The 22,635-nt window shown below is 45.4% G+C and overlaps 1 protein-coding gene across 1 annotated transcript in view; it reads right to left on the reverse strand.

The window, feature by feature from the left end:
- Positions 1 to 1,184: 1,184 nt before the first annotated feature.
- The window catches only part of Zxdc (ZXD family zinc finger C), a 30,918-nt gene continuing 9,467 nt past the window's right edge, over positions 1,185 to 22,635 (reverse strand). Inside the window, exons 6-10 of the mRNA XM_032906115.1 lie at positions 20,057 to 20,739; positions 18,367 to 18,451; positions 4,616 to 4,779; positions 2,712 to 2,813; positions 1,185 to 1,534 (exon numbers count right to left, since the gene is read on the reverse strand). Of these exons, the coding sequence (XP_032762006.1) occupies positions 1,448 to 1,534; positions 2,712 to 2,813; positions 4,616 to 4,779; positions 18,367 to 18,451; positions 20,057 to 20,739 (1,121 nt within the window). The 3' untranslated portion in view covers positions 1,185 to 1,447. The remainder of the gene's footprint in view (positions 1,535 to 2,711; positions 2,814 to 4,615; positions 4,780 to 18,366; positions 18,452 to 20,056; positions 20,740 to 22,635) is intronic.

Here is a 22,635-nt window from a genome sequence, read left to right on the forward strand (position 1 = left end):
GGGAAGAATCCCAACACCATGCATAGTACCTCAATGAAACCAGAGCAAAAGCTTTGGCACATAACATACAAACATTTTTTTATTCATTTGCACTAAGGACTGGGCCTTTGGCAGCGGGAAGCTCCAGTGCTCAGAGCACTACAGCCCATCCTGTCACTTGTAGACACACGCTGGAGGCTTTGGGAGAAAGAACCTTCTCTGTGGGGTGGCTCTTGAGGGTGACAGTCATACCAGGCTGCCTATTGTGTATGGGGGCGCTGATTACAGTAGGTAGACTAGTTCAACCCCTAAACTTTGGCCTATGATGCAGGAGAGACATGTGGAAAGGAGTCTTCTCAAGTAGGATTTGTAATCTCTTTGTAGGGAGCAGCACCCAAGTAGACGGCACCACAGAGCCATCCAGAGAAGACAAATGCCCAACCTCAGGGCTCTCCCCAAATCCAAGAAACAAAGCAACTCAGATGGAACAGGACCAAAATAGTATTTGAATAAGCACACACTCCAAAAGCCCAAGAAAAATGCATTCTCAGTGACCCTGTATCCAGTCCTGACTAACAAATAAATAGGTGCAAGGCAACTAACCGTCTCCTCAGGGAAGACCGAATCACTCTGTGAAAACACACAATCACACAGCCTTAACCACAAAACAAGCCTATCATTCCAGCCCTACATATAACATAGCATTCAGAACCTCACTGTAGAGACTATGGACAAGTTGCTATTTACCATGAATCCCAGAAACAGAATTTAGAAAGATGACTTTAAAAGCCTGAACTCTTCATTCCCAAACTATGAGCTGCATTGTCAGTCTAGGAAGAGGTTCTACTAGCAGGCCACTGGTGGGTACCCTGCCAGAGCTCAGCCTGACTTTGGCTTCACCATGGCTTACAGTGCAGTGAAACCAACACACCCACCAAATCATCTTCACAGGTGAGAAGCTGTCTGTCATACAAGCTCTCAGAAAAGAACCAAATTTCTCGATGTGTCAGACAAAATACTAATACACTACAGCTGACTCAGTACAGAGATGTTCCTGAGTAGGGAGCCATGCTATACCCACTTCCTGCAAGGATCTTTTAATGTAAAAGGTACTACCCACCTCAGGCCCAAGGGGACCTGGGAAGGGCTGGAATGCACACTCACATACAGGCGTGCGCGCGCACGCACGCACGCACACACACACGCACACACGCACACACGCGCGCACACACACACACACACACACACACACACACACACACACGGCATGGGCACAGTGCCTATCTCAGAGGGCAACCTGTGGAGGCAGTTTAAGTACTTTCAATATATGTACCCTAAAGTCTCACAGAACCAGGCTGGAGTGCTGAGGAAGTCAAATGTCTCTCTGCCACCCCCAAGCCCCAGCTCCCCAGCCAGCTGAGGTCTTGAAGCAGGCCTGGAAGGCAGTCCTCATTTGTTCAGGCTGCTGTCACTGAAGGTCCTGCAGGTTGATAGTGCTTCCTGGTACCTGTGCAGCCTCCAGCCCAGCAAAGCCTCCGGGTGCTGGAAGCACCTCCTGCAAAACCAAGCAGAAAAGTGAAGGGTAGGGCAAGAGGAGAAGAGGAAGGCACAGCAGAGATGTGACCACTCCTTATGTTCCTTCAAAGAACAATGTGACAGAGATGGTGGCATAAGCTTTTGATCCCAGCACGAGGAAGGCAGAGGCAGGCAGATCTCTGTGAGTGCTAAGCCAGCCAGTGTAGGCTACAAAGTGGGGCCCCATCTTAAAAAAGCAAGAAAGCAAGTGGGGGGAGAGAGGGGGAATGGGAGGGAGGGAGGGAAGCGGGGGAAGAGGGGGGTGGGAGGCAGACAGAGAGACAGAGAAAGAGACAGAACTAAAAACAATGATGTTTTTTCCAGGTAGTTTTCTCCAGGCCTACCTATAGCTCCATACATATTCAAGCACCCATGTACTTTTTTATAAAAACTGAGCTCATCCTTTCTCGTACCCAGCATGCAGTGGGCAGCCTCCCAGGGAGATGGTCATGGCTGTGTACCCACCATTCTCCTGCTTTGGTACTATAGGCTCCACGTGGCAGTGCACAGGTCTCTCAGGTCACTAGTAGTTTGTATCTCCCCTTCCTCCCTCACTGCCTCTTGCTCTCTTCCCAGCACCCTGCATCTTTTTCTCCCCCTTTCTTTTTGTTTTTAGAGACAGGTCCTTGCTATGTGGCCAAAGTGGCCTCAAGCTTGAAGTTCTCAAGCTTTGGTCTGGGTTACTAGGGCAACTCTGTCTATTGCATCTGGCTCAGATCCCCCTTTGTAAAGGAAGTGTTCTAAAGGCTTAGAACAGTGGGACAGATGTTTCTGGCAGTCTGAAAATGACTTTCATTCCTACCTAGATATGCACTGGTGACTACCTACTCTCAGCTTATCTACTCACCCACATAGCTACTGAACTTATCTAGGTATAGCTCATTCATGGAGAATTTAGAACCAGAGAAGTGCAGTAGTCCCAGGCACACTAGGTTTCATCTGGCCCACAAGAAGACATTGCAGTGTCAAGCAAGCCTTATTTGAAGCCGTGACTCTGACTACCTTTTCAAAAAAGTGCAAAGTGGCTAATGTGACTATCAACCGAATGGGCCTCCAGGGCGGGTCTGTGGCAGCTACTGACCCTTGCCACAGCCTCCTGACATGGGAAACATGAGATGAGTTCTACTGAGAAGAGCAAGAACTGTAGGCATCCAGACCTGGAGGACGTAGACTGGCAGATCCACGGTGAAGTAGGGGTGGAAGGCAGAGCGCTGTGGGCTGAGGGCCAGCGGTAAGCCTCCTTCACCTGAGGGGTCATCCTGGGGAGGCAACACCAAGAATTATTATACACTAGTAACCAGGAAGCAGGAGCAATGGCCCCTCCATCTCTCACTTTGAGCCCAGTCCAAGGTTCAGTTTAGTGTAGAATCTTCTGTTGCCTGGCTCTCCTATGTTTATTATTTCAATACTCAAACACTGTGCCTAGTCCCAACAGCTCCTTTCCTCCTACAATGTTCCAAATCTCCATGGATGCCTGCATACCTTCTCAAGCTCATGGGGCTGGGGGAGGAGCTCTCTGTTCTCAGCTTACCCATGAACCAAACAGAGATCTTAAAGCAGACAGCATCTGAAGATGAGGTGGTACCGGGCCCCCATAAGCTAATCAGGAAAACTGGCTTTTGCCTTTTCAAGTGTGTACTCAGTTACAGCTGCCTAGTATCCCCAAACTGAGCACCCTGTGCTGTGGTCCCTTCCACTGCCTTAAAACCCTGAGTATTACTGTTTCCTTCTCATGACAACAGAACTGAGGCTGGGGGCTAAGGCTCTTGCCCAATACAACACTAGTTGTGAAGGGACAGGTAAAAGGGTCATACTCAGGTGCATGCTCTTCCCAGTGGCGGCTCCTGTCTGTGATGGCAGCTTTCCTACAGTTTCCTATAGCTTTCTTCACAGCACAGCCTTAGTCCTGGAGTGATCTCTACAAGCTGACCTGCACACTGTGTTGTACTCCTTTGGGACAGGCCTCCCACTCCTTTCACTGCCCCTATCTCTAGGGAATTCTTTATCTCGTCCACAGTTCCAAGCTGTTCTACCACTGGGTCAAACTAGGAGGGAAGAACATTATTTTCAGCTCATTTCTATATACAAGCCTGAGTCTCTGCCCTCCAAACTCTCACCTGGATCCTCTTTTTTTTTTTGCTCTAGAACCCCTTTCTTGCCTGCATCCCGGGTTACTCTTTCCTTCATGGTTCTCTCAGATCGCTCTTGCCTGCCTCTAAGCTCTCTGAAGAAACAGGACCAGATCTACCCTTAGTCTCTGACATCTAGGTTTGCACTGTCCTGCTGAAGTTTCATCTATACCTTCAAGTGGTATACAATAAGCAGTTGTGACCAGGACAGACTATACCCAGATTCTTCAGCTTCCAAACTTCTTCTTTCTTCCATTCCACCTCCTCGGAGGGAATCCTGGGAGTGCAGGTATGTATGGGGCTGCTAAGTGACTTGGTGTGAGCTCCAACAGATGAGCTGTCAGATGCAGGTCTGCTGAGCCTCCAAAGAGGAGGCTAAGCCTTTTTCAGTGACCAGTGAGAAAGGCAGCAGAAAAATCAAAGAGGTCCCGCCATTTTCTGATGAGAGCCTGCACTAGCTGGTGTGTGTGTGCAGAGAATGCTGTGCAGAGGCATGGCTGGATCAGTCTATGGAGAGCTTATAGGAAGCTCTGGGAGAGGTGGAATATTGTGTACACCAGCAGCTATGAGGCTTCCACATGGCCATCTTGGGCATCTCAGATGCCTCTGACCTGCAGAAAGAAGGTCCCAGGCAGGCCTTAGCAGGGCAGAGGCACATGCCATGTGCACCTCCAAGGGAGGTGGGGAAGATGGACCAGGCTGAGGGGACTAGACACAGGGTAACACAGTGCCACAAACCTGATACGTCAGTCCTAACAAAGGCAAGGGCTTGCACAGATGCAGTGAAACAGGCTGGGAAGAAGAGAGAGGCTGGGGTTATTAAGATGACTGGGACAGGACGCAGGACTTGGGGAAGTTTATTGCGAGGGCAGAGACCACCCCTCCACCATCCTGCGCCTGCAGACCTCAACATCCACATGGCTGGTTCCTACCTGCAGAACAGGGATCTGGACACACTGTGTTACTGCTGCAGGGGCTGGTAGACTTCCACTGGGTACCATGGGATTTCCACAAAAACAACTATGTTGCCCTGAGTGGACATGAGGAAGGCTGACTGTGCTTCCTTTTATTTTCCTGTGAGCAGAGTCAGAGGCTCCTGAAACAAAGCAGATAAAACCAGCACTTTTAATACATGCTTCACTGGGCTCAGCCCTGATTCAGAACTGCAGGAAGAACCTTCATGGTTCCCATCATCCCACACAGCTTCACTGACTTGAAAGTTGTTCCAAAGAAATTTTCATGAGGTAAGAAAGAGGTAAGACAGACAAACCTGATACTTTAGTGGAAAACTTACAAAACCCATTTTAAGTCCTTGTGCCTGACAGAACCTCACTCAAGGTGCTCTTCTGAGAGCCAAGTCCTGTCTCCTCCCTAAACTCCCACACTGGTCTCAGGTAGGAGACCAGTAGTTGGCTTTGCCACCCAGACCACCCTTCTAGTTGCAGCAGGTTTGACTACCTGCCCTCTACAAGGCCCAAGGCTGCTACAGACCTGCTGACCTCACTTCTGAAGGTCACCAGCACCTTGTGAGGGTGGCATCCAAGTGTGCTGTGCTCCTGCTTAATGCCCTGGGGCCACAGGCACAGGGCTTCCCTCTTTTTCTCAGCCTGCTTTTTCTCAGTGTGGGTAGGAACTGAGGAACTTTTTTTTTTTTTCTTTTTGTTATTTACTTCCCCTCCCTCTTCTTCTCCTAGTCCCTCCCCCTTTACCTCTCCTTCTCCACACTACTCCTCCCCTTCTCAGAAAAGGGGAGGTCTCCCAAGGATATCAACCAGCCTTGACAGATCATGTTTCAGTACGACTAGGCTCATCATCTTCTATTGAGGTTAGACAAGGCAGCCAAGATAAGGGAAAAGGATCCAAAGGTAGATAGGCAATGTAGTCAGAGATGGCCCTTCCTTGGCTTTAGGAGTTCCACATAAAGACCCAGCTGTATAACTGTTACATATGTGCTCTCTGGTTGGCAAGAGGAACTCTTAAAGTGCAAATATTAACCAGGCTGATGGGCAAGGTGAGGAAGGCCCATGTTAGGAACAGCTCTCCTCACTGTAGGGAGAGGTGGGTCCACTACAATTCCAGCTTACCTGAGACGGACGATCTCTACACAATTTTCCTGCCTAACTGCTCTGTTCTCAGGAGAACAGGATTGGGACTGGGCTACTACTGCAAGACAGTGCTCAGGGCCAGACAGAGCAAGAAGCTTCCTGCTTCTTCTTGAACACTATCCCACCAGCTCTAGAACTATACATGTGTGAACTCTCATGCTTTTAAAGTTTCTTATTAACCAAGCATGCTTTCTTGACATAAAATATGAACATAGCTGAAATTTTGTGTTTTGAGGTTTTCAGTCTACTAGTTAAAACTGAGTCACCATTGCAATAATTAGTCATGTGAACCAAATCATAAGACGGCAAATGTATCGTCAGATGCAGGAAAGCTCCCCCAAGAACGGCAACTTACATACAGAGGGTCTCACTTATTATTGGTCTTGAACTTATGATTCTCCTGCCTCAGCTTCCTGAGTACTGGGATTATAGGAATGCCTGGCATAAACATATTAAAGACTCTGATAGTCCTATTAAAAAGCCAAGTTGTATTGAAAATACATTTCAAGATGACTGGGGATGACTTTTTACTCCCTGCACTTTCCTCCCCTGCCTGTACTTAATGATCACTTATGGAGAGAATAAACATGGTCAGCATAGATCTCTCTGATTACATTTTTAAAAATACAGTGCTCATGAGTCTTTCACCACCTCCCTCAGTTGCTGATGGAACTCACTCTGTGTGGAGGGGTAACAGCCAGGAAGGCTGAGCAGCAACGGCAAGCATCAAGTCAGAACAGTTAGGGGTGTTCATGATAAAAGGTAGCTTTTTAGCTTTTGTAATTACAACAAACACTAACACATGTCAAAAATATAACTGCAGAATAAAAAGGTAAAGATGGCTTTGTAGTTTCAAGAGGACACATGATTGAAATGGTGTCTATCTAGTATATATTGTTTGACCTTGGCTTTAATGCTCTAGCTACTGTGCTAACTGCAAGATTAAGAATGTGAGGAATCGAACATGTCCTGTTGGACAGCACCCTGCTAAGTCAGGTGCTTGGGTTTATCTTGTGCCTTTCCCTTTCCCAGGGAACTTAAAGCTGACAGATGGATTTTTAACTTTTTAAAAAAGTTGTTGGAGTTTGAAATTTTTAAAGGGACTGAGCAAAATATGACAATATGTCTTGAGTGTTTCCTGCCAAAAATCTGGCAGGCCTTATCCTACCTGGACTTGTCACTAGCAAGCCTGGGATCGTGCACTTGTCACTATCATTACTGTCTTTTCCCCCACTGTCTTCTTCCTGTTTAACAAAGGATCTGCCTACTGACCCCACATAGTGCACCAGTTCTAACAGGCCTCTTTAGACTCTCTGCTGTAGGCTTTCCAAATCTGAGAGCACATCAAGGGCAAATAATCACCATGTCCCTTTCCACCAGCCTCCAAAAGCCTTCCACCACAGTCAAATGCAACCATGATACAGAGTTGATATCTTCCTAGATTTTGAGGGGACGTTCTTGGCAGCTCTCCACTAAAAATAGTGAAGACCACTATTATTAGGGGTACCTCTTGGGTTCTCAGTTGATTAAGGCCTTTAAGACTGAATGTTAGTTACCAACTGCTTGTTTGTAGAGCTACCATGGTTTTCTGGTCTTTGACATGGCCAATTATGCTGACAGGCTGCCTAACTAACCAGGAGCCACTTGAAGCTCTACATGAGCCTTACCCATTTCCCATATTCCACTTCACCTGAGGGAGGGCAGACATAGCACATGACCTATAGGTTTAGAGAATCCAGGGGTCTTGAGTTCTAGTCCTGGTGTTGGCCCTATTAGCTATTATTGCTCCAAGTTCTAAGATCCTTATCCAGAAAAGGGGATCTATACATTGGGAGTTTTAAGAGAGGACTAGGGTTGTGTAATAGACACAAGGGTTGAGAACCACGCCAGGTACACTGAAGACCTTAGATATGACACCTCATTTGGGCTTTAATAGGAGAAGTATTTTATTTGTGCACCAAATATAATTATTTGAGATGGCTAGTAATTTGTGTATATTACTCATTTAGCAAGTATTTCCTGCATCGGAGCTGGCTTGCAAACTTGGCACTAAAATGAAGGAAAGGCCATTCAGTGACTGGCCCAACTTGGGATCCATTCCATGTGTAGGCACCAAACTCTGATACTATTACTGATGCCATGTTGTACTTGCAGACGGGAGTCTAGCATGGCTGTCCACTAAAAGGCTGTCCTCTACCAGCAGCTGACTAAGATACAGATAGTTACACCCAACCATTGGACTGAGGTTTGGGAACCCCTATAGAAGAGTTAGGGGAAAGACTGAAGGAGATGAAGGGGATGGCAACCACATAGAACAATAGTATCAACTAACTCAACTAACCTGGACCCCTTGAAGCTCCCAGAGACTAAGTCACCAATCAAAGAGCATACATGACAATGGCCCCCAGCACTTTTGTAGCAGAGGATGGTGAGCATCCTCTCAGAGGCAAAGGGGAAGGGGGATGGAATTAAGATCTCTGAATATGGGGGACCATGAATGGGGGGCATCATTTGGAATATAAATAATTTAATATAAAAAGATGCAGTGGTAGCTGGTGGTACTTCATAGAACTAGCATTTAAGAGACGGTATAATTTGAGGCCAGCCTGGGCTAATAATGAAATCCTTTTTCAATGCATCCCTCTCTGCTGCCCCAGCAATGGTAATGAGAGAACAAGGCAGACAAAGACACAAGACTTGAAGAAGCTGACTGCAGCTTGGCGTTGTAGGCAGCCACTTAAACACTATGAAGCAAACATCCAGAGTGACCTCAGCAGCAAGGGACTACCCCTACCAAAGAAAAATGTTGTCACCAGAGTCTAGAAGAGAGTCGGTGCAGAAACAAGCAGACAAGGGAGACAGTTCTGTCATATGGCAGCAGCCAGCTTATTTACCCACCCACCCGAGCCTCAGGATCAGGTTCCAAGTGCTCCTGGGGAAGCCTGGGTAGTTTCTCTAAGGACATAAAGGCCAAAGATCATGACTACAAAGCCAGGCATGAGCATAGGAGAGCATTCTGTCCTGGAGGTCACACACCCAGAGCCTTATTTTGCTTCAGCAGAATGTAAAATGAACAGGGAATGGACATGAACAGAATATAAATTTTCACCTATTTCAGCACCTTTCAGTTTGTGCTCAATTGTTTTACAAGAAGTCCTGCAGACACATCATACCCCTTGTAGGAGGCCTGGTTTCCTCATACAGAAGGGGGTTGGTTATGAGGTGAGATATCAGACGGTACACCCCAATCACATCTGGGCACCCCTTTGACCTTATTAATCATCTCCCTGTGGCAAAATTAATGGTGTTTTTAATGTTAAGGTTGGGAACCAGCCATCAAGGGCTGTTTCCATCTTCAATCACCAAGAGCAAGGATGGGAGACAAGAACAAAGTGGTCTTACAAAGGACAGTTAAACTGGAAGTACAGACCGTCCCAGCAGGGAAGCAACCTTGTAAATGAGAAAGGCATGAACAAGAACAGAAATGAAATGACGAGGCTGAAAGGGAATCCTGAGGTTGGGAATATGAGCTCACCTCCAGGATTGTGGCAGAGTACAGTGCTTCTGTCTTTCCCTGCCTTATTACACCACCTGCCAAACCAGAGCTGTGCTCAGGAGAGTCAAAGAGCCTACCTAAGTCCATCACAGCCAGGATACTGTAGAGAGCAGGCATTCAACAGCCCTCAAAGGCCACTGCCTGAAGGACACACAGATGGGATTAGGCATAGCTGGAGCAGAGGCACGTGGGCTAATGGAAAGAGCACGTGGTGACCATGTAGAGTCTACACTTTACTTTGGTCCCCCATAAGCCACCTCCTTCATAAACCCTTATGTTCTAGGTGTGCACGGGCCCTATAAGATGGGACAAAACTCCCATGGTCAAATGACATGGTCAGGCAATCCACACCCACCTAGTGCTTTGTACTTCAATTTCCAGATAACTATAATGGATGTTACTAAATTATCCCCCAGAAAGAGACGTGATACCCCCACCCCCTTAAGAAGCCCCTTTGCCTTTATGATGGCAGCTAAAGGAAGGGAGGAAACCTATGAAACACATGCTTATTTGTTTGAAAGTGAAAAAAATATGAAGATGAGATTACTGACTCAAGACTCAACTCAGCCAGTAACTCGCCAGGGCATTTCAATTACATGCACATGACACAGCCATATAGTTCTCTGGCCACAGGCTAGGCTTTGCTGGGACCAGTGGGCCATGTCAGGGCTAAAGCCATAGAATGCAAAGTACATGCCTACTCTGGCCTCTTCCTCCTGCATCTCTGGGAGGGGAATCACATATCTCCATGTACTGGTGAGAACAGAGAGCCTGGAAAACCTCAGAAACCACTCAGGAGGAATGGCTACTCTACTGCTCACTTTTAATGTGGCAGTTTTAGTTTTTGAAAATTGATATATCCTTAAATACAAAAAGTAGAAATGACCACAATAAAATATTTACAATCCTTACATCAGAGTCGGGTGGGGTAGGGGAACTATACAGCATGGGCATGCTTTACCACTTCTGTTTCTATGTAAGTATATACACAAATATGTCTATCCACACAGCCACTGTTTCTTATAGACTGACTTACCAAAAACATGCACAAAGCACGCAGCTTTGCTGACAGACATTTGAGTTATAAACACTCTCTTGTCACCAGTTCTGATACAACAGTGGGTGGCAAACTTTACATGGGTTCCTGCTATCACCACAAACTGGATGATAAGGTGTAGCTGCAAGTATGATCATTGCCCAATCTTGTTTTCTTTTCTTGGAATCATCACCCAGTGAGCCTGTAGGCACATCAGGCCATCTCCACACACAGTAGTCCTGGTGATCTTCTGCAAACACTTGCTCATAGTAGTCTTCATCTGCCTTTCACCTTCAGCATTCTCATTAGCTATGGCTTCTGGTCAAGTCTGCAGACAAGATGGGCTCCCTACACCTCTGTTCCTTGGGCCTCCTCCCATTCCTCAGCACATGTGTAATGTGGAAAGCAGCCCCACTGCCTAGCCTGCCTGAATGAGTCCCTGTGTTACAGCAGGTAGTACAGCAAGTGCTGGCTGTTGTTATAACTTTTTGAAACTCCTAAATCACTTGTGATTTACAAAGGGCAGCACTCAGTTGTTAGAAGTACATAGGTCACCTCTGCCACCAGCAAGGATGGTCCAGGCCCTAGCTGTGTGTCCTGTGCTCTGGTTTGTGTTTCTGCCCAAGATACACCAGCACTCTCTCCCTACTGGGTTAATGTGGCAGATGTGACAGGCCTGAGCATCTACAGTGTAGTCTCTAGGCATCTCCTTTGTTTTCTTGAGCATTCTCACCTGGTGGTTCTTTCTGTCCTCAAGCCTTCTTGAACTTTCAAGTTTTTGAAACAGTGTCCCCCTGTAACACCGATTTCTCACACCTAGTTCTGGGACCTCCTATTTCAAGACAAGTCCCAAATTGCTACCACTGTTCAGCCACCACTGACCCCAGCTACTCTGACATCAGCAAGATGGCCAGAGATTCTAGCCATTCTTGCTTCCTCCCATGCATGCCACCTGTCAGTTATCTTCAAAAGAGTAGGTAGAATGACCTTTCAAGATATCACATCCCCATTTTCCCTCAGTGAAGACCAGAGGTTTGACCATAGCTTACAAGGCCTGAACAGCTGAGCCACCTAAGGGCTTCAGCCTTCCCTCTGCCTCATTACCCTCTCTCTGGATAGGACAATACACTGCAGCCTGAGGACATCCCTAGACTGTCTGCCACCTGTTTTCACCACTGTGGCACCTTTTCAACCCCAGGTCTTATTTTTCCTAATGCCTTCCTGTCTCCTGGACTAAGAACTGCATAGGGCACTTGGAGTATAAGGTGATTACGACTACTGCTGTGTATGAACCAGGGTTGTGGCTCAAAGGTAAGTACAGATGTGTGCACAAGCAGCCCCCTCTTAAGAAAGGGAAGAATAAGGTGGAAAATAAGCACATAACAACCAGTCCTGAGTAACCACCTGCTCAGGTTGGAACTTTTGGCTTGAGCAGAACAAAGCATATTCTTAAATGCACACAGCTCTCCAGGCCATTGTTTTCCATTTCTGGTGAGGCACTTGAATCAAGAAAAAACAGCAGGAGACAGTAGCACCGGCAAGAGCACAGAAATAAACACATCACATGCAGTGTGATACATTATAGTACGTGTAATAGCACATCATTCTGAAAGAGATGTGAATACTGTAACGTGGAGAAAGTACATGTGTCAGTCTACCCTGCAATGGCTGCACAACTTACTCTACCTGGGATATGGACAGGAAGTGCTGTCACCACAAAGACGTGTCCTAAAAATAACAGATGTTCTAAGCAGCATCCTCAGCATCTTGTATTTACTATATTCAGACTAAACAGGGCTTGAAAACTACCTAATGGTAGATCTGTTAGTGAGCCAACAGTAGTCCGAGGCCTGTGAAGAGCCCAGTTCTCTTAACAGAGGGATCTGTGTACAGAGGCCAGAGGAAGGAACATCAGCTGTCCCACACTTAACCATTCCCTTATTCCCTTGAGACAAGGCCTCTCACTGACCCTGGAGCTAGGCCTCTGTCTTCCAGGTAGTACCAGCAATCCTGCTTCTGTGCTTCCTCTCCTGTCATTTCTAGGGTTACAAGCATGCTCAGTTATGTCCAGCTTGTTGACTCTGGCTCTGGAGATGGCAAATTCAGACCCGAGTGCTTTATAATGAGCACTCTTAGCTACTGAGCCATCTCTCCAACCCTCAGTAGATCTTAAGTTGAATTTCTTTAAAAATTAATAGGCATCACCGGTGAAATAGGAATTTCATAATGATTTCTTCTGGGTGTGGTGACATACACCTGTCATTGCACTACTCAAGAAGTAGGATCAGGGCTTCAAAGTTGTCCTCAGCCAGCAGGTGAGTTTAGACTAGCACCCAGCACCCACTGTTCTACAGGTGTGCCCAGACATTTGGAGTCTCTCGAATTCCTGCTCTTGCCACGGGTGTTTATGTCCCTCTGGAGGGTCTTGCCTTGGAAATAAACCAAAAAGAGAACTAAAGTGGATTCTTTGGAGGAGACATGATAATTTATAGATGACTTCACTGTTGGTTTGAAAACCCAAGACATTCAGCTAAAAACGTAGTAAATGTTAGGAGATGTAGTATCCAGTTAAAAAGAGATGCCTGTCATCTGAGGTTCTCTATGGGGCAGCAGTGGACAATCTGGAAATGAGATTGCTAGTTACAGTAGCCCCACAGGAGGAAATTTCACAAGGAAATCTCCCCATGTAGAAGAGAAGACAGGCACAGTTGGGTTGTTCCCTGGTGATATGGCCTCTTCCTTCCCATACACCAAGGAAAGGTGAAAAGCAGATATCCAGTCTACGGAGTGGAATGGAAATACCCAATAAGCAAAGACTGGGAAAACCAAATGATGAAATTAATGAAGATAGAACCTGGAAGGGATCTTCCTTTTCTTAAGAGAAGGCTGCTTGTGCACACATCTGTACCTGTCTTTCAGCCACAACCCTGGTTCATACACAGCAATAGTCATAATCTGCTTATACTCCAAGTGCCTATGGCCATTGTCTCATTTATTCTCACAAGAGACCCAAGCAAGTGCTTCTACTGTTCAAGAGATCCAACTAGAAACTCTGTGGCTATCATTTTCTGTTGTAATTAGGTTCTCCCCCACCCCCTTTTTCTTCTACTACCCAATTGCTCGGTGGGCTTTATTTTGGCTTCCAAGTGAATTTTACTTTGTAATTTATACAAATGGTTAGAAAATAAAATCCTGTCAAACTTTTTCCCTATGAGGATGTAAGCTGTAACTTTTCTCATTCCTCATCTAATTTCTACAAACACTGAATATGAACTAGAATTTAGTAAAGTAACATCATTAAATCCATGAATAAACATTCTTCACAGCTTCATTGCTTCCGCAGTCTGCAAACAAGCTAAGTGAGTCAGTTTCAATACTGCTAGGCCTTTATTCAACTTCACCCCTGACAGGTTTCTATCAGTTTTCACTTTGTGCTGGTTGGGATGCCAAGTTTTCAGAATAAATGTTCTTCAGCTCTGCTGTGGGCCACACATGGATACCAACCTACGGGGGAAGATCTTTGCTGTCTCCACTCTCCTTGTACTATGCCCTCTCCATGCAAACATCACTCCTGCTTTGGGGGCTGTTTCTGAGTCACTGCTCACCTTCCCGTGCCTTCCTCTAAGAGTATGCTTTGCTTAGATCTATTCAGTCTTTGTCTCCTGGCAATGCACTTAAGAGCTGTTTATACTTTTACATTGATATAGATACCCTCAGGTTTGGTCACAGTGTCTTGCTATTTTACTGTTCCTTCTAATGAGAATCATGTTGGCTTTCATTTCCCTTAAATCTACTGCTCACTGGTAAAGAACCTGCTTGGCATGCGTAAGGACCTAAATTCAATCTCTAATAATGACCTTTCCTCTCCAAAGATATTCTCACAATTCGAAAAGACTCTAATATTTGTGATTCTGTCAGGAGCAGCTCACCAAACTAAAACACCAGCAGTACTTTTATGTATCCACTCTCAACAGCAGCACCCTGGGAAAAGTCTTGGATTTCAGACTGCACATTTTCTAGGAATGCAAACACTGTGTAGGCCCCACATTTATGGTGCTGTCTTTCTGTTTGTTGAAGCTTAGTCTCTGCAAAGGTGTAGTTACACTGAGACTTCTGTGCTCAAACTTACAGCTCATAATCTCCAATCACAATGCCTAAATGCAGACATCCCAGAAACCTAAATTTCCCCCCTCAGGCTTGGTGCCAAAACAGCAGCACAGTCCAACTTGGCATGAAGCCATTTAGTCTGAGCTGACTCCACACATAGGAATGCTTCACTAAGTATCAATATAATAACAAGGAGTGTAAAACAGTGTACATACCTTCCAAAAGCTATAACATTCTGTACAGAAAATTGATCTCAGATTGATTAAAATGATATTTACAAATATTTCCTAGCACTGGCCACTGAGAACCTAGTACATACATCTCACCAGCATAGCACTGGACCCAGATCCTGGCTGTACATACCCATTTCCAGTAAAGAAGCCAGGGTTCTCTATAGAAGCAGCTGACTGCAGGCCAGAACAAGTACAGGACAAGGTGAGCCTGGTCAGGCCAGAAGATAGAGAAAATACTTAAGAGACAGTACAGGACATGATATTTTTAAGGCCATAGGAAATCATTTGCAGGAACTCTGGCTTTGGCCTGGAGTACAGACTCAGAGCAGCGACATCAGCGCTAGTCTTACCCAGTGCTGAGAATAACCTAAGGCCAGGCCTGAGTCTATGCCAAGAGTAATGGAGTTCACCCGGGAGAGGAAAGAGAGTGCACTGTCTGTAGAACCCTAATTTATAAACACCTATAGGAAATACAAGTTGCCTGCACAGGACACCAGGGTCAATTATCAGAGTCAAGACCCACTGCCTAGGGTTAAATCTGTGGAAAACATAATGAGAGACAGGGTATCTGCAGTGTGTGGTAAATAATTAGCTTCACTGCACTCCTTAGATGTCATACTTGTCAGCATGTTCTTGCTTGATGGTTGGATAGCTCTGTAATTAAAAGCCATTAGCTGCTCTTGCAGAGAACCAAAGTTTGATTCCCAGTACCCACATGGTAGCTTATAATCACCTGTAACTCCAGTTCTAGGGGATCTAGTGCCAACTTTTGGCCTCTGAGGGTACCAGGCATAGGCATGGCACATGAACCCATATATAAAAATATAGTTAAAAACAAACAAACAAATAAACAAAGAACGTTGTTTCCTTGGGATATTTACTGCCAGACCTATCTCTGGAGGGGCTGGGTCTCACATGACTGAGTCCCATTAATCATTGCAGATAGTTATGTTTCAGGTGAGCTCTCTTGGTCACCAAAGCTGGAAAAAGTCTACACTGTCCTCCCCACATGGGACCCCTCATAGATTCTGCTCTTGGTCTGACCCTGTCCTTTAAGTACATAACAATGACCAAGTACAAGAGCTTTCACTGGGCTGTGAGAATGACTGAAGCTATACTGGAAGGCACAGAACTGTAAAATATCTACAGCAAGTTAAATTTTTACAACTACAAGGAAAAATAGGATGTTTATAGAAGGTAGAAAGCTGGCCAACCTAACCTTTGCTAATAATCCATGTCAATACACCTGTACCCAGCACAGTGCACAAGGAGGGCACATTACCTCCAGCTTGAACAGACCTGAACCTTGGTATAATGAAAGGAGGCTTCAAGAAATACACATGGAGAGAGTCTGCAGAGAGAACAACTGTATCCTTCAAAAGCATCATGATAGGCAAGGGAAGGCTGAGGTGAGCCCTGACTTGGTTGGAAGACCTGAAAATAGAGCCCAGATGGGTGCTTGGTTCAGCCCAGGCAGAGAAGGGTCCTAGTGGACACCTGCTAAGAGTAACTTCCCATGACCGTCAGCAGAAGTTGCCAGTAACAGGCTCACCAGGATTATGAGCAGGCTGCTCCAAGGAATGGCTAGGAAACATGTCACAGTTGTAGACACAAGAGTGGCAATATTTATGGCACACAGCTACTCAAGGTTGAGAGAATCTATAAGTCTGAAGTTACAGTACATGTTAGAAGAAACATGGTTGGTTCCAAGGGCTATTAAAAGGCAGGGATTCTACATGGAACCTCTCCTGGCCAGTCATAGGATTTCAAGAGTGCTTTTCAAGAAAGACAAATAAGTACAGAAGGTAATCCATCACCCTGGCAGAAGTCTATATACCTTGTAGAAGCCATGATTATATTTCCTTTCAAAGTCTGAAAAACGTTTAAAATGAGTATATGAAATGCTGTAATTCTCACAGAAAGTGGCCAAAAACTACTCATAAAAACTTGATGCAGACTTAAGCACCCCGACTTTCTCCTATCAGTTGTACCTCAGGGTGAAGGATGGAGAAGCCACTCTTTAGACAGATGCCCTAGGTAGTAAGAGGAAAGTAGAACTATCATCACCTTCTCTGAAACTCCCAAGGATCTAATGTCTATGTGCTAAGAGTAACTTCCCATGACCATCAGCAGAAGTCATCAATGGCTGCTAGGAACCAGATCAGGGGCCCTGCAAAGAACCCAGCACAACCTCAAAGAGTCTTACTAACTGTCCTCTTCACAAATGGATCAATCAGATCAAGCCTCAGGATGTAACAGCTAATTTAGAGGAGCACACAGGACAGACTAACCCAAGCTACGCAATACTCTACCAAACATGGGAAAGAGTGGGAGAGAGAGAAGGAAGGGAGAGGGATAGAGTGGAAGGAGAGGTGTGTGTGTGTGGGAGGGGTGGGGGGGGGGCAGGGAGAGTGCATGCTATGGCTCTAAACCAGAAGGGTAGCTGCCAAGAGCAGCCTCTGATGCCCCTGTGGGCTCTGATGCCAACAGGGGTCAGCAGCATATACGAGGTTTTAAACAACTGAAAACCTCAGCATTTACCAACACCAATGTTAAGGAAAAACTGTCAGTTTTAAAAGAGGTGAAATATATGCCTAACTTTTAAAGTGTTTTTAATCTTTAAAATGTCACACTGCAAATGATAACTGTATAACTATCTCTGTAAGTACTGCCTCAGTATGGTGACTGCAATAAACTCTGTACATGAAGTCTGAGGCATTCCTTTTCCTCCAATACCACATTTGTAACTGGGTTCAATAGAGACATCTGTGTTTCTTCATGAACTTGGCTTGCATGTAGTAAGTACATTCTTCTTTTTTCTATAGACATCCACATCCCCTTTTATTTTCCCTGCACATTTTACACTTGGATTCTTAAACCACAGAATTGTTTTAAGTTACAAGTGACACTGACAGGCACACAGGGAAACAGCTACTTGGAGAAAACTGTCATTTTAAATATGGGAGATATGACATTAAGAACAGAAAAGCATAACACTGCACCAAAGTAAGTTTAAGTAAATAAAGATGAATGACGCCTGAGAACAGCAAAGAGCTTTGCTGACATTAGACAGGACTCACCAGTCTCTCCTCTCAGCACCTGCACCTTCAATCTCATGTGCAGAAGGGGCAGCAGGCAAGGCCATAGACTCAATTGGCTCATGTGAGACTGTCTTGTTTTGTTTTCTCATTCAAGTGAGCTACTGCTCGTATACATTCAGGCTGATTCAACCAGAGACTGATGTACACAGGTTGCCATCACACAGCTATCCTAGAGATGATGGCTGTACTAGGAAAGGGCTTCCACCACAAAGCCAGGCCTAATTTGGCATCCAGACACCCTTCTGCTTTCCTGACACCTGACCCTCTTAGCTCATTTACTCAGTAGCCTTCCAGAACTGTCCCTGTTTGAACCTTGATTTTCCTAGGGCCTCTCAGACCTGCCGAGCATGTTCAGACATGCTGGTGATTTGGTTGCTACCTGTTTTCTAAGTTCATGTTAAGCTAAGGAATTAATAAAAGGGCATTTTGAACATAGAAGACAAAGAACACAGAAACAACAGTTCTGTGTGCTTCCTCTGCCTGTGACTGTGACACAAGAGACCTTGGCCCCTTGCCCATCAGCACTGCAGCACACTCGGCCTCACCTTCATCGCTCCCAGTTCCTTTCTGCTTTTTTTTCTTGACTAGTTGAATGGCTCGGTAATCAGTTCTTGCTGAGCCCCCACTTTCCTGGGACCAAAGAAAAGTGTGTCAGTTGCTTGATCTAAACAGCAGAGGAAGGGTAGCAAGGGGACTAAGCCTGCCCGGGAATGTATCAGAGCTCCAGGAACCAGTCACCAGCAAAGGCGCTCAGGAAACCACATGTTCAACTGCTAGCAAAGAAAATGTACACCGCTTCATCATCTGGATAAGTGAAGTTCATTCCTCCAAGGTTTAAATGCGCTAAGATATTTTAGAGAGAGACTGCTAAGAGCTGTATACTGCCCTGCTCCTTAAAACACCACGTCTTCTTGATGCCAGGGTTATGTCTCAGCAGCCCTATGCAGTATTGGCAGCAAGTGCCACACTGTCATCTGCCAATACAAAAAGTATTACTGAATGCAGCAAACTTATGGACGTGCCAGAGAAACAGTATTCAAATAGGAAATTTTAAAATGTGTGAACACTTAGTAAGAAAAGCCTCATTTTAAAACTGAATGGAGCAAAGAAAACCAGTCCTCTATAGCTCATAGCATATGGAAACCCATTCACAACACTATTCCCACTCAGAGAAGCAGGGGAGCTCAATGCCACAGCTAGCAAAGAACAAACAAGGGGCAAGCCTAAATTCTTCCGCCTCTACCCAGGTTCTGCTACCTTTTCCACTCCATCTTTCCTGAGACATAGGGAGGCATGGAGTGCCAGGGACAGGCTTCCCACATGCTCTGACATGTGGTTACCTCTTAGCAACTGTTGTGGCAGCCTAGGCAGATGCTGGCAAATATGGCTCTGCCACCACCAGACAGTTCCCATTAATGGAGAGACAGACTGTGTAGCTCTCACACTGAGAGAAATGCAAGTTGGCTCCAGTAGTTGGTTGTCAGGCATCCTCACTCACACTTGATCCCAATTTACAACTTAGTATTTTAGGTTATAGTAAGGTAAGATGTATGAATCTTAACATGGTAAATGTCAAAACAAAATTCAACCAGCATTTTAAAGAAACCTATACGATCATTTCCATCGTAGATTGAGGAAAGTCAGACTCTCTCTAGGAATCTTTAAATTACTTTAAATTAGATTATATTAAAGGCATAATTGATATAAATATAGAATACAATAACTGTCCAGCCTCAAAATTAGAGTATTGTTATAATCCTTCAAGAATGAAGGCTCAGGAATCACTGTTATTCTAATAAAAATATCCTGATGTAGCTTTCAAGTTCCCATTGAACCGTTAAGACAATTGATGTCAACATTGCTCTTCTAGAACTCGTCACTACGTGAAAAGCACAAAGGTGAATATTTCAATAGTAAGAAGTGTCTTAAGTTTTCTCATGAAAACTATAAAATCACAGAACTCAAAAGAATCTTAGAATGCATGTAGCCAAAACCCCTTGTTTTAGAAATAACTGAGGATCTAGGGCTCAGATAGGTTAAGCGATTTCTTAAAGCTGTAAGAATGTCAATTCCAGACTCAAGGTCAAAGTCAGGCTTCCAGACTACTGCCAGGCTCCATCTGTACTTCTGCACACCAGAAAGAACCGTCTGCATAGACAGGATCCATCCCAAACATGATCCAAAGTGCATTAGGGAAGTGAGCTAGTGGTGGTGATGGAATAGAGTGCTTCATACCAAGTAGAGACTGCCTGTGCCAGCACTGAGCTCTGAGTCCTTTTGAGCCCCTAGCCTCTCTGTAGAGCTGGATAGAACAGATGGCCCATGGCTTTCTTTTTGCCCCTGGACCATATCTGGGACAGGAGACAAGTCTTGTTCCACCTTTATTGGAACCAGCAGATCTGGAACACTGGCAGCTTCTTGGGTGGTGTCTGAAGAAGTTGGTGTGGTACCAAGTGCTGTCAAGTTATTGCTGGGGGTCAAAGCTGGAGAGTCTTGACTCAAGTTCCTCATAGGCAGAGCCACCAGACAGCCTACTGCTCCTGTGCTCATGGCTTGTGAATCATCTGCACTGAAGCTGCCTGGTTGGAGAACTGTGGCTGATGTCCCAAGAACAAGAGGACTGTCCAAACTCGGAGGCATATCACTATGGGCCACTAGAACGAGGGGGTCCATTGGCCCTAAGGGGTTATTATTAGTAGGGAGATTCCCTCCCAGAGAAGAGCTCACAGAAGTGACATCAATGGTGAGGATCCCAGAGTTCAGTGCTTCATCCGACCCAGCTGTTGAACTGCTGCTATTAGCAGGTGTGTCAGAGAAAAGTGCTGCTAAATCTATGTTGGTGAGCTCACTTTGGCCTGGGCTACTCAGTTCACTGCTGGGTGTAAGAGAACTTGGAGCTTCCAGCTGAGGTACAAGATCTGTAAAAGCAAAGGATATTTCAGTTACTATGCTGCTAGACTAAGAAATCTTCTTTCTGCTTGAAATGCTAGTGGCTAACTCTTGAAGCAACACTGACTACTCTTTCATTAGACCTTGTCATCAGGGCAGAGACAGAGACCTATTGCTGGCACACAGTGAACAGCAGACACCAAAGGAAGAGGTGGCTCAACCACAGGAACATCAGCTAATATTTTATGTCCCCAGGCTGTTTTATGCTCCAAAGCCTGCCCTTCCTATGCTGCAGTAGCTAACCAAGAAGGTTTCAATCCATCCATAGCACAAAGCCCCCATAAGTCAGCTTTCCATAAGTCTGGCTCTGGGGTCGTTTTCAACTATCTTCAGTCATCTCAGATCTTGTCAAACTTTGTGCCAGGCTCCACATTTATGGTCACTCACAAACTGGATTAGTTGAGCATCTGTAGTTAGCCCAGGAGTAAAACTGGCTGTCTGGACTGGGTTGAAAGCTCCAGGTTTAGGCAGAGGCATGGAGCTCAGATTCAGGTCCTCTTACATCCCTTTCGGAAGCTTCTGAACTGCCCAAGTGCCTGAAGCAGAGGGAAGGGGCACTCAGTTCTGTTTCTCCCAAGTCAATCACATGCTAACCACAAATGCATATTGAATAACCATGAAGGCCAGATCAGAGTGCACAAGGCTTTTTTGTTGTTTTGTTTTTCTGAGACAGAGTTTCTGCATAGCTCTGGCTGTCCTGGGACTCACTCTGTAGACCAGGCTGGCCTCATGGAGATCTGCCTGTCTCTGCTCCCAAGGGCTGGTGTTAAAGTCATGTGCTACCACCACCAGGCTGGATGCTACATTTTTAACTCAGGCTTAGAGAAGACATCTAATGTAGACATACAAACAAAACCAATGACAGAATCTTTTGGTGGCACATTCACAAAGTGTCTCCGATAGTATCCCAGCATCAATACAACATTCTGAGTAGACGGAAATGATTCTATCTAGAATCCTGTTCTACAGGAAACCTGTTACTGTCTCAAAATTAAAAATAAGCACAAACATTCATTTTGAGGATTCTGTTCTTTGTGGAGTGGTTTTGGTGGAATAAAGATACAAAACTTACTCAAAAATCTTCCATCTAATGTTTTACTAACTCTACAATTGTCAACTAGAGATTTGGTACGAGTGGATACACAAGAGGCTTTGGGAAGCAAACAGATCCCAATAAAGACTCTGACTTGAGTGCTTCCTTTTGGTCTCAACCTTGGCAAGGTTTTCTGCAGCATGGTGAGGTGAACTGAAACACAAGTTAGCAGTCATCAGGCAGCCCTAAGTGCCTGGTCCTCTACTGACTATGATGGGCAGGTTGAATGATACATGAATCAGCCAATTATACCATAAGCATAGCCTGCTAAAAGGGCCCCTTATCCATCCAAAGTTTAAAGCAAACTCCTGTGAAGTGACCTGAACTAGCCAGCTTAGGGAGAGAGATGCAGTTTGAGAAGGAATGTCAGATGGTTGAGAGTGACATTTCCTGACATAGATTTTAGGACACACTCTGCTGTCCGTAAGGAATCTACAGACCACCAGGAAGGCAATTGCTTTTACAGTGCAGAGTGGCAATGTTGTGGCATGAGGTTACAGTGCCTGAGATCCCAAGGACAGACTAGCAACCACCTAACCCAAGAGAAGAAACAAGAGTAAGAACACAAACTTCTACTAGCTCCAGCTGCTCAGACACCTGCATCAGACACTTTAACCAAGAGTGACTCATAATGTTACCACCTTCCTTATTTCCGAAGCTAAAGGAAACAGGACTCAATAATCTGTCCCTGCTCAGGATCCCAACTGGAAAAAGCTAAATGGTATTCCATGTTTCACAGGTTACAGCGAGGGGAAACTGGTTAAAAACACAA

The sequence above is a fragment of the Rattus rattus genome, chromosome 6 (genome assembly GCF_011064425.1).
Source record: "Rattus rattus isolate New Zealand chromosome 6, Rrattus_CSIRO_v1, whole genome shotgun sequence".
Taxonomy (NCBI): domain Eukaryota; kingdom Metazoa; phylum Chordata; class Mammalia; order Rodentia; family Muridae; genus Rattus; species Rattus rattus.